At 36.9% G+C, this 12,425-nt stretch overlaps 1 protein-coding gene across 3 annotated transcripts in view; it reads left to right on the top strand.

Annotated features, from left to right (window-relative positions):
- The window catches only part of lace (serine palmitoyltransferase long chain base subunit), a 234,107-nt gene that overhangs the window by 93,322 nt on the left and 128,360 nt on the right, over positions 1 to 12,425 (top strand). For all 3 annotated transcript variants that reach the window (XM_067153519.2, XM_067153521.2, XM_067153522.2), the window contains exon 4: positions 5,822 to 5,976. In XM_067153519.2, coding sequence (XP_067009620.2) covers positions 5,822 to 5,976 — 155 coding nt within the window. The remainder of the gene's footprint in view (positions 1 to 5,821; positions 5,977 to 12,425) is intronic.

The raw sequence follows: 12,425 nt of genomic DNA, 5'->3' as shown, positions 1-12,425 counted from the left end.
ATACAGTACGCGCACCTTTTAGTGATACATGCACAGCCTAGTGCTGAATGGGTCGACCTCGGTTATTTTAGAGATTCTTATTGGCAACCTTTCAAACATAAACTATGAATCGCTTATGCATCGCTGTGCGACATCTGGCGTACACTTTATGTACTAGTACTGTTGTTGTTTTCACATCAAAACCAAACTAGAATTCATGCTAGGAACAAGATTTGCATCGAGAAATAGTATATAATGTTAAATAGTGTATGTGTTACACAGTTGTTGGCGTAAGATAATAAATGTTTAAAAAATCCCAAATCCGTTTATAATAAATAATAAAGTATTGATAGGTGGAACACATTTCTTGTCTGTATAGTGCATCCAATCAGTATGGAAAATTAAACTTATAAATAATAACAGATCGATCATATTATCAATTCAATTCAGATTTCATTTCCATTCAGTTGGCAGTATAACTGAAACTGGGAGAGCTCCCTCCTTACTCCACGCCCCTGTACAAAGTAATATCGTTAAAAGGTACGCGGACCGTATTTGTGGTGGAATTGTCAAGCGGTAGGTACTGCTGGCATCTAGACAGTTGGCTACCCATCTCTACCAGCATTGTTTAAATGTATACATACTCAAACGAAGTCTAACCTCTTTCATCAAGTGAATGGTGATCAGTTAATACACACACCTGATCGAAGTCTAACCCTGCTATGCTGGGCGGGCGGACTGATGGTGGTAAATTAATATTACTCACGACCGGATCCTAGGCCGGACTATCCGACAATATGCTATAAATACCAATATTTAGCGTAAGCGAAATACAGTACATAAATAAAGAACTAATTATAAGGCAAGTAGTATCAAGGTGTCTTTCCCAAGTGTATTCTACTCACCCAAAATGAGTTGCTGTTTTTTTTTTTTTTTTTTTGCCAGTGGCTTTACGTCGCACCGACACATATAGGTCTTATGGCGACGATGGGATAGGAAAGCGCTAGGAGTTGGTAGGAAGCGGCGTGGCCCTAAGTAAGGTGCAGCCCCAGCATTTGCCTGGTGTGAAAATGGGAAACCACGGAAAACCATCTTCAGGGCTGCCGACAGTGGGATTCGAACCTATCATCTCCCGGATGCAAGGATGTCTCCAGACATTATTGAAGTTTCACTCCCTATGAAGGATCAACACTCATGGTGGAAAATTAAATGCAGAAAAACATTACAGAAACTCAGAATTCAATTTTTAAAGGTACACTGACACTTTGGCATAATTCAACAATTAAAAGTAATCTTATTTTTTTTTTTTTTTTTTTTTGTGAGTTGCTTTTTAAGAAGCAGAATCACGCCACTTCTTTATAAACATTACAGTACATCTACTGTTGTTGCTTCTGTCTGCTGCTCGATATAAGTCGCTGCCGATTGCAAAGCTGCACTACCCTCAGCATGACTAATTTTTCCTTCTTCATTCAAGGACAGGTGCCGCCCGGATTGTCCGGCGCCCAAACTAACTGAAGTCAAACCAGGCGGAGTCTACTGTACCGAAATAAAGTTTGACTTCTGATGGCAGGCAAGCAGACCGATGGTGGTAAATTAATATTCTTTGTACACCTAAATGAAGTCTGCCTTACGCCTCAATTTGCTTGGCATAGCCTATATGCTTAATTATTTTTATTTATCATATGGCCTTTAGTCCCTGGATTGCCCAGGGACATGCTTGGCTCACCTGGTGCAGGTCTTTCTATTTGATGTCCATAGGCGACCTGAGGGTCTCAATGTCGGATGATGAGGTAGGGAGAGTGTGAAACCCGGTGTCAGCACGTAATCTACTCTTGTCGAATAACACCAAAGTGTTTGCTCAAAGCTTTACGCCCTCATCCAACCGACGAATCACCATTCACTGGATCATATGCCCTAACTCCATGCGAGTACTGCAGAGAGGTTTTCGAATTTAATCCAGGCTTTTGGCACGCAGTCTAGTGATTAGAAATTGTATACCACCATCTGCCCTATGCTGCTGGCCAACATTATGATGGTGAAATCTTTTTCGACCAACGGGACTCGAACTGGCTAACCACCATGTCAGACCATAATAGACTTGAACGCCTGAACAATCATGGCCACCAGGCGGGTGGCCTACTGAAAGAAGACCAATAATTTGACATTTCACACTAAGTCACTGTCATAATTTTGATGCCTGTATTGCCCAGCATTCATAACATCATTGATTTCTTTCCCAATTTCTTAGGGTTGACACTTCGTATGATTTTGGCCCAGTTTTACATTCGGATGCTCTTCCTGATGCCAGTCGTATTTGGAGAGATGTATTCATTATTACGTGTTTCTGTGTTGGTTGATAGTGTGTGTGTTGTATGTAGATGAAGAGACATGTATTTAAATCAATACATCCAGTCCCTCTTCGGTACGGTGGAGATGGCGGGAGAGGCAACCCATCCTTCTGAGGTGTACAGATGGAACCTACTGCCTTGTAGGACGAGGAAGGCATCCTCAAAGGCTAAGGGAGTAAACCCTGAAAGAAAATCCTCTTATGCCTAGCAAGTCAGCAGGAGAGTATTGAGTACAGGCGCTTTCAATAAGAAAAAGAGCTGGGGGCCGATGACCTTCGATGTTAGGCCCCTTAAAACAACAAACATCATCAAGAAAAAGAGCCTTGGAAAGAAGATTATAGACCGGACTGATATGTCCTCTCAGACAATTGTAAAGTATGATGACCGTAAGGCTGATGATATAAAATGTTCTGAAAGGAAACCCCAAATAAAGAAGAGACCCAAATAACGAATCGGAACTATGAACATTGTATCATTAAGTGGAAAGTAGAAGAACTCCCGGACATGATGGATAGAAGAAAAATATCAATATTGGGATTAAGTGAGACCATATGGAAAGGGATTGGATGTAAGACACTTAGTGGAGGATATAAATTATACTGGAGTGGTCAGGAGAAGGTAGCGAAAAATTGTGTTGGATTCTTAATTAACGAAGGGACTGATGCTACAGCTGAAGTTACCTGCAAAAGTGATAGAATCATTAAAATGTTCATGAAACTGGTGAACACTAAGTACACCGTCATACAAGTGTATGCCCCACAGACAGGCTGCAGTGAAGAAGACAAAGAGAAATTTCGGCAAGACCTGGAAGATACAGTTAATGAGGAAAATGTTGTTATAATAATAATTAATTATTATTATTATTATGATTGGAGATCTAAATGCACAAGTTGGGGTAGACAGACTTGGGTACGAGAACATCATTGGTCTACATGGATTTGGACAAATGAACCCAGAAGGAGAACAACTATTAGATCTGTGCAGAAGAAATGATCTTATAATCAAAAATACATTCTTCAAAAAAAAGACAGTCACAGAATAACAAGGTACCAGTATAGAACGTTGATTGACTACGTAATCACGAATAAAGATGGTGGCAGGTACATCACAGATGTAAAGGTCATCCCTAGTGAAAGCATAGATAGTGACCACAGATTGTTGGTAGTAGACTTTAAACATAAGACTAATGAAACACAGAAAATTCTTATGAAAAAACCAAGGGTTAAAACTTGGAAGTTGGAAGAAGTCCAAATAAAGGAAGAATACAAACTAAGGATTCAGCAGAGAGAATGCAAAGCTGGAATGAGGAGTTAAGAAATATGGTTTAAACATCAGCAAGACCAAAACGGTGGTGATGAAAGTGTATGGGGAAGGAGCAGAACCAATAGTCATGTTAAATGAAGCCCAACTGGACAGCGTTCCAGTTTTCAAATACTTGGGTAGCGTTATATCAAATGACAACCTAGCAAAACATGAGGTGAACAATCGAATCAATAAGGCAACACAATTTTACCACCAGGTAAGACACCTGCTGTGGGATGAGCAAATACCCATGAAAAGAAAAATGACATTGTACAAGTGCTACGCACTATGATCCAGAAAACCAGGAAAGACAAGATTAGGAATGAGAAAATTAGAGAAGAAGGAATAGATGATATCTCTCCTCAATAAGATTCAGATATCAAGAATGAAGTGGTTTGGTCACATGAAGAGGATGCCAGTAAACAGACTGCAAGGAAGGAATTTGACAGAAAAGTAGAAGGAAGACGACCCGTGGGGAGGCCACGAAGGAAATGGATAGATTTAGTTAAGAACGATGTACTGCTGAGAGGTCATGATTGGGACAAGTTGGTGGAGGAAGAATGGTACAAGGACAGGATGAGATGGAGGAGGCTCATATACCAGACCCGGGAAACTGGAGATGGTTTAGGATGATGATGATGACATCCAGTCCCTGAAGTGGAGGTATTCTTCGTCTTCCTGGACATTTTCTCTCATTACCTGGCGTTGCCACTTGGTATGGATTCAGCCTTGTTTTACGGTGGGATGCCGTTCCCAATGCCAACCCTACGTGGATGCATGCATTCATTATTACACGTTTCTGTGGTCTTTTGTAGTTTGGTGTGTTTTGTATAGATTGTGTGTATTGAGAGAAACTCTCCCAGGATCCGAACCAGAAAAATTAACTACACGTTTGGAATTCCCGACTCGGCTGGAATCGAACCTGGGGTGCTCTGAACCAAGGGCCAGTACGTTAACCATTCAGCCAAGACTGGACAGCTATAGGATTAACCTTTACATGGATAAAAGTGCCTGAATACAAAGTATGTTACAAGTGTAATTTAAAAAAAAATTATATCCACCACTTATACAAAGAGATCTTTTTAAAAAATTAAATATTATTATAAAATGTTAAGGGACGTGTTTCTCCCATATTAAGGGCATCATCAGCCTCAAACTCAAACCTGTATGGTGAAAAATCAGGATCCTAATTATTCTTACAAGTCATAAAAAGAGGATATCATTGTAGGTGTTTGACTAAACATAAAAATTATTAGAATGCCATAAGGGGTCTTTATGCTAGAGACATGTATGCTTGTTAATCTTGAAGATAAAATTGAGAATATAAAAGATTTTCTTAAAATATGGTTGTTGGGGGAACTCTTGAAACAACCATTGTTGAAGTTGAGCTCAACTTATACCGATTTTATTAGTTACTTGGACATTGACTTGTTCGAAATTTTAACCCAACACGAATGAACATTTTATTTCATCACCATAATCATTACATGTGTTTAATTGTCCTGCTATTTTTGTTAAATCTATTAGCTGATGACTTTCCATAATCAGAACGAAACATGTTCTATATTGTATACACCTAGAGATTAAGCTGGATTATATCATGTAAACAATAAACTAGCTATATAGGTAATTGACAAGTATTGGAAGGTGGGAATCTCCTTATAAAACCTTAGTTGCACCAAATTCCCAAAATCTTCTTGATGCTCTTCAGTGGTTTTTTTCACACTGGCAGAATGCAAAGATTATTTATTAGTTCCACCATTTGAAAACAAGAAAATGCACACAGTATCAACAGTCACAAATGTCTGTATCAAACATTGCTTTGTTACAGAATTTAATAGCCTTACACTTCATTGCTTATTTCCAAACAATACCTATATATACTGCAGTATTTCAGCTGAGGTGCAGGTTATATTTTTAAATTATTCTATGTACGATATGAGTTTTGTTAAAGGATATTTCTGTGAAATTTCACTCATAAGTTGCAGCCCACCTTTCACAACCAAAGTATAGTTTGAAAGTTCAGCCTATCATTAGATCATTATACTACTCTCTTTATGTTTAATAGTTTTTATTCAGATTTTAATACTGTCCTACACCATGCTTTTTGTGGTTTACATCTCAGTAGTACAGTAGAGATATATTTACAAGTAGTACATGTTAAAATGACTAAATATTTATTTCTTTTTCAGGGCTATGTGCCGTTGTATAATAAGTTCGAGAGCTTTTATCTTCGTTACGTTTATCGCAGAGTTCGTGACTGTTGGAACAGACCTATTTGTAGTGTACCTGGTGCTGAAGTAGTTCTCAAGGACAGGATCACCAGGGATTATGGTTGGACTTTTGAGTAAGTGTTTGATTTCTTTCGCAATTACGATTGTAAGGTTGGAAAAAAAAATTATTCAGTACTTTTATTGTACAGTGCAATGCAGTGCATAAGGGAAGGGATTGAATTATGCAAAGGCAAAACTATGGAAAATAGGAAGCCAATATCTACTGAAGACTTTTTCTTTTATTAATACTTCGCCATTAGTATGGATTTATATTTCAATTAATTATTTGAGAAACCCTCGTCTTTCCCCTTTTGTTGGAAATCTAGTTAACATTTGAATCTTGCACTTATTGCAAGATAGAGCAGAACCAAGAAAAACTATGTCTGGGTGTGGGGTATTTGTGGAGGTTCCGATAAATACGTGTCAAATGTAGATGTGATTCTTGCTGATATTCACAAATTAAGGGATTCTTTATCTTTAAGATTCCTCCATTCAACATGTCAAAAAAAAATTTAAATTGGAATGTCATACCAGTCATTAACTTCATCTAGAAAATCAATGCTTCGTGTTGACTCCAAGCGCGAGCTTGTTTGACATAATTGTACTCTCCACTGTGTGTGTTACTGCATATATTTAATTATTTGATGATCAAAACCAAAGGCAACAAACACCAAGCTAGAATTAAGAATGCAAATAAGGCATTTTACTCTGAGCTCTATATTAGGCTCCCAAGTTTTTTAGCAAGGAATGCAAAAATGATTGTCTACAATACAGTCATCCAACCAGTATTTCTGTATGGTTTCGAGACATGGAGTATAACCAAGAAAGAGCAGCAGCCGTTGAAAGTCTATGAGAATAAAGTTTATAGAAAAATATTTGGCCCATGGTTCGATCCTATCTCCCAAAGCCGGCAGAAAAGATCTAATTGTGAGATTTACACCATCTCTCAACAACACAGTGTTATGGGTGTGATAGAATCCAACAGACTGCGCTGGGCTGGACATGTACTAACGATGCAGGATAACAGAGCACCAGTACAACTTTACAGGGGATCTCTTAATGGCAAAAGACCTTCAGGAAGATCCCGAAGCACCTGTAAGAAGGAGATCAACAAGGTATCACGGACCCTCCAATTTGATAACTGGGAAAAGCGGGCTCAATATTGAAAAGGATGGAAGTGGATCGTGAGATTGCCATGGGAACTTCACCTCCTTCAGAAGCTTACGGAGTGGGTGGAGTGAGCGAGTTTTCTCAGATTCATACGTAGGAAAAAAATTCTCAAACAAGATTGTTCTCTCCTTAAACATTTTAAGAAGATATTCCAAGAGATGGTTTTCTAAGTATAATTGTCCAGACATGTTTTTTACAAAACCGATCGTACCATTTTTAACGGATTTCTCATATCAAGATGAACATTTCTTGCATAACCATTTCATGATTATTTCTTGAAGTGATACAAAATGATTAAAGGATACAAGGATTAAAGTAAGCTGATAATGGTAGTTATTATGCAACACCCCCCAAAAAAATCCCAGTTCAAAGGAGACCTTGATATTCTAATAACATAAATATGGATATTTACATGAATGTTTGGTTACAGAGGAGGAGAACTAAATTTGTGATAGTTAAATTAAAATGTTAAATAATATGCTTGTTACTTGATACTAGATTTTGTTGATTTCACTGGAACATTTTTTTTCATGCATCTTAATAACATACCAATACGTGTACTTCCAGTTATACTGCAGTTTTGCTCTTTCCTTTTACACTTTCTCACTGATTATATTACAAACTAGTTCATATATCATTGTTTTGCTACGGAATTCTGCATTGTATACAGATAAAATGCTGTACACATTATAAATAAAGTTTTGTTACATGCTCTTAACGTTATCCAAGAAACACCATGGGCAGGTTGCCATTGGTTTTTTTCTCATTTAAAGTCTGGTTTGGGGAGTTTTCATTTTAATGGCAGTCACAATTGAGTTAGGGATTCATTACAAAGGCAGCCTCTCTTACCTACTGCCGTTCACTGTTGAGTTGGGGTATTTTTATTATAATGGTGGGACTCCTTATGCTTCCTGCCAGTCAGAATCGACTGGGGGAGTTCTCGTTACAATGGCAAATTCCCTTGCCTACAGCCAGTCACAATTGAATTCTACTGTCGTTCAAATTATATTGTTCACAGGTCTTCTTGAAGTTGGGTTGTTTTATAAAACTTCTTTGTTAACTGCATTTTTCGTTTGCTCCTGTGCATGCAGAATCACAAGGCTGTCGAGAGCTTACACGTGAACAGGCCACATGTTACTGACCCTGGGAAAAACAACAATCATTCCTTAAATCCACACCAGCAACTTTCAAAGACTGCCTCTGAGCTTTGTTTGTCATAGCAAAGTGTACTTCAACAGGAAATTGCAGTCATTTGAATAGGCAGAGTACCCATTTTCTGGAAAAACAGGGAAATAAAAATGCAGAAAATATACAGGGAAAACGCAGGGAAATGACTTCCCATGCCCAAATTAAATTTTCAACCTGACTGTACCTAAGCGGAATAACTGAGCGAGACTGATATGTAGACGAGATGCGAGTCATATGCAGCGAATCATACTTTGATAGATAATGATAGAGTGCACTTGGTAGTGAAAGAGAGTGAATGAAAAAGATAGACGACCTTTCGCTAAACGCTTAAAGATGGCAGTACACAAGGCGTGCGGACTATCTAGTATTGCATTAGTGTGGTGTAGCTCAGCGGTATTCAAATGACGGTATGCGTACTGCTAGGAGAACGTTGAGTCGTCTCGCAGATTTAGTGTAGCTTCTGTTTTCAGTGAGCAGTTCAGAAAAAAGTTCATGATTTTCAAAGTGTCGTTCCTAGGCAATGAAAACCTTGTAATTGCACTCATGAGAAAACGTTTCTCCATCTGTCTTGTGAAGGCTTGCCGCTTTGCCTGAAAAGTGAACAGAAAGACTCCAATGGTCGAATAATTGAGCTATTATTAAGGACTTAAAATGCCAAGAACAGGTTTTCGAACGTGTTCTTGATAAAATGATTCATGAGTCAAGCTTTCTAGAAACTGAACATTACTGGCAGTAATTATGTCCTCCCTCATCACTACTCCAGCATTTACTAGGTAATTGAGCTAGGAATTCTACGTGCAAAAGTTTGGTAAAAAAAAAAAAGAAAGAAAAAAAAAAGTGTTTTAATGTAGTCTAAAAAGGTGCAAAATTTAAATGGAAACATTCATACAAACATCAACAAAACCAATTTTACATCATATAAAAGGGCACGAAATTCGCTCATGTCATTGTGTATTAAAAATCTGCCTAAAACAATTCGCAGAACACAATGTTATTAAAGTCACATGTCTAGAAAACTGTAAAAACAGATAACATTTAACATTTCAATGTTATTTTCAGTGAGGTTACATCTCCGGTCACTAAGTAATTACTTACAAAAGGAATGTTCACTGTCAACAGACACAAGTGGTGTATTATATTTTGTTTGCAGTCGATACTAAATGCCTGTTTGTTACAACATACTTAACATCAAGGTTTTAGGCTAAGCTCTATTCTAGTATCTGCTTTGCAATACTGTCCAGTGCTTCCTTTGTGTCCATTACTAGAGCGCATTTACGTCATATAGCGTAGTTATTCGTCACATGTTTTGCCCTAGCTGTATACTGCATAACAGGATTACGTCTGTGTTTTAAAAAAATCAGTTGTTGATATATCACAAACATTGAACCTCAGAACTGACCCGTCGCTCTGAATACCATCAGCACTAAACCGTTTAGTACTATCACGTATTTTCTCGGCGTTCATTTTCTGTTTCAGCATACCTGATACTACAGTAATAGCAAATAGCATAATATTAGCCTATTTGCTAATAGGCCAGTGGCATACACCACACACACAGTGAAAGCGTATTCTGAGCAGTCACGTACGTAATACTAAGAAGGCCGGCAGTTAAACAGCTATCTATAATCACAAAGAATGGGTACTGTCCACCTAATCAATACTTTATTATATCTTGTTACTAAGCAGTACCGGTTTCGACCTTCACAGAGGTCATCTTCAGCTGGTCATAAGATCTAAAGTTAACTTAAAATAATTTTAAAACATTACTAAATCTAATGAAGAATGTCACATGATGTGAGTAATAAGATTAAAATATACAATATATAGAATATACAATGATATGATGTATCTTCTGGTTTAAAAACAAGCGTCAAAATTCTATGACATGTATGTGTTACATAAATTTCTAGTGTACCGGTACTGTTTGTGAGTAGTAGATAATTTGGTGAAATACAATTTCAACAAGTAAAATGTTTATGGCGTTCTTGAAGTACACTTTGAAGTTCAGTCCATATTGGTGAATTGTTCTATACATTCATTGGTATGTTTATACTAAACATTCTGGAACATTCTATGATATGGATGTAATAAAATTTATCAAATAATACATTAAAATACGAAAAAATGTTCACATGATTCTTGTGGTACGTTTTGGAATTATATTCATTTTGTACATTTTGTACATTCATTGCTCAATATAACGGAAGAATTTTACATTACTATAGATCAATACGCAAACCCAAATTATAACTTGAACGAAATTACAGATAAAGTCAATATCCTCTTTAATACAGTCATCCCGATTTTAAAAAACACCTACATAAAAATAGTTATAAAACAGAATCCAATATATATCAAGGAACCTCCCGAAGACACGCCCAGCCATGCTCCACCTCTCGCTGCCCCTATTGAACCTCCACTTCCCCTCTCTACCAACTCTACCTCACCTTCCCCAATCAATACCCCTCATGCCCCTCCACTTCCCCTCTCCGTTACCGCAAGTACTAGCCCTAGACGTACACGGAGCAGTACACGACGTGCTCCCTAACAGTACACATTCGACCAGTCAACAGGATTATGTAAGTAAACACTTATTCCACACGTTCATTAGACATTCCGCTGAGAAAATTCTTATACTTCATTCTTCTCTGTTCTCGCAGATTACTGAATGTCCAGCAACAAAACTACAAAGAGGGAGCATCTGCACCTACTCAATATCTTTTAACGAGATTAGTACCAAGAAAACTAATGATACATCATAATATTTTCATGTTCATTATTTAACATTCTTAATCATATGAACTTAAAAGAAAAACAACATACATAGTTGAATATTCTAGAATGCTTGGTACAAACATATCTGTGAATGTACAAAATTAATATAATTCCAAAACGTACCACAAGAATCATGTGAACATTTTTTTCGTATTTTAATGTATTATTTGATAAATTTTATTACATCCATATCATAGAATGTTCCAGAATGTTTAGTATAAACATACCAATGAATGTATAGAACAATTCACCAATATGGACTGAACTTCAAAGTGTACTTCAAGAACGCCATAAACATTTTACTTGTTGAAATTGTATTTCACCAAATTATCTACTACTCACAAACAGTACCGGTACACTAGAAATTTATGTAACACATACATGTCATAGAATTTTGACGCTTGTTTTTAAACCAGAAGATACATCATATCATTGTATATTCTATATATTGTATATTTTAATCTTATTACTCACATCATGTGACATTCTTCATTAGATTTAGTAATGTTTTAAAATTATTTTAAGTTAACTTTAGATCTTATGACCAGCTGAAGATGACCTCTGTGAAGGTCGAAACCGGTACTGCTTAGTAACAAGATATAATAAAGTATTGATTAGGTGGACAGTACCCATTCTTTGTGATTATAGATACTAAGTATCAATACGGACATGAAACTGATAGATTACAAGTTAAACAGCTGACGAAGGGTGACAAACTACTAGTTCAACAATCACCAGGTTTGTACTTAAGCTCCCTATTAGTGCAGTATAGGGAGCTTACGATTCTAGCGATGAATTGAGGAACTACATAGAAGCAAGCTTTACAGAGGAAATAGTCGGCTTTTCTTGTTTAATTTCTTTAGGAATAAGATGTCGCAAAGGAGTCAAAAAATATTAAACGAGTGGAAAAATGTGCTGACATTAAGAAAAGGTGCAAAAATGGCTAGCATTGAGAAAAGGTCCAAAAAGGTGCCTCTAAAAGACAGGGTTTTTCATTTTACGTTTTCTTTGCAAGACTGCCTAATTTGGGCATTTTAATAGTGAAAAAGAGTTACGGTTCAACACCTAAAATTCCTAGCTGTAGTAATGTCCTCCTTTGTCTCCAGCATTAAGATAAGATCCAGATTTCAAGTTCATATTAAACAGAAATAAACGTAAATATTCTAAGTATTTGAGTGTGACTTAATAGAATCTTTTAAGGATGAAACATGACATTCTTTGTTTAATAATGTGTTCTTTTACAGATATGTTATAGTGTAATATTTATATTTGATTTGTGTGTTTGATGGACTAAAAAGTTTTTAAGTTATATTTAACTAAGTCAACACTGAAAGTATGGCTTCCTTCTAAACAAATCATCCGTTGAGTGCTCATCGAACCAGTCAGCTGA

Source organism: Anabrus simplex, chromosome 9 (genome assembly GCF_040414725.1).
Source record: "Anabrus simplex isolate iqAnaSimp1 chromosome 9, ASM4041472v1, whole genome shotgun sequence".
In the NCBI taxonomy this organism is placed as follows: Eukaryota; Metazoa; Arthropoda; class Insecta; order Orthoptera; family Tettigoniidae; genus Anabrus; species Anabrus simplex.
The sequence above is the reverse complement of the archived record's forward strand: the minus strand, read 5'-3'. Positions and strand labels throughout refer to the sequence as shown.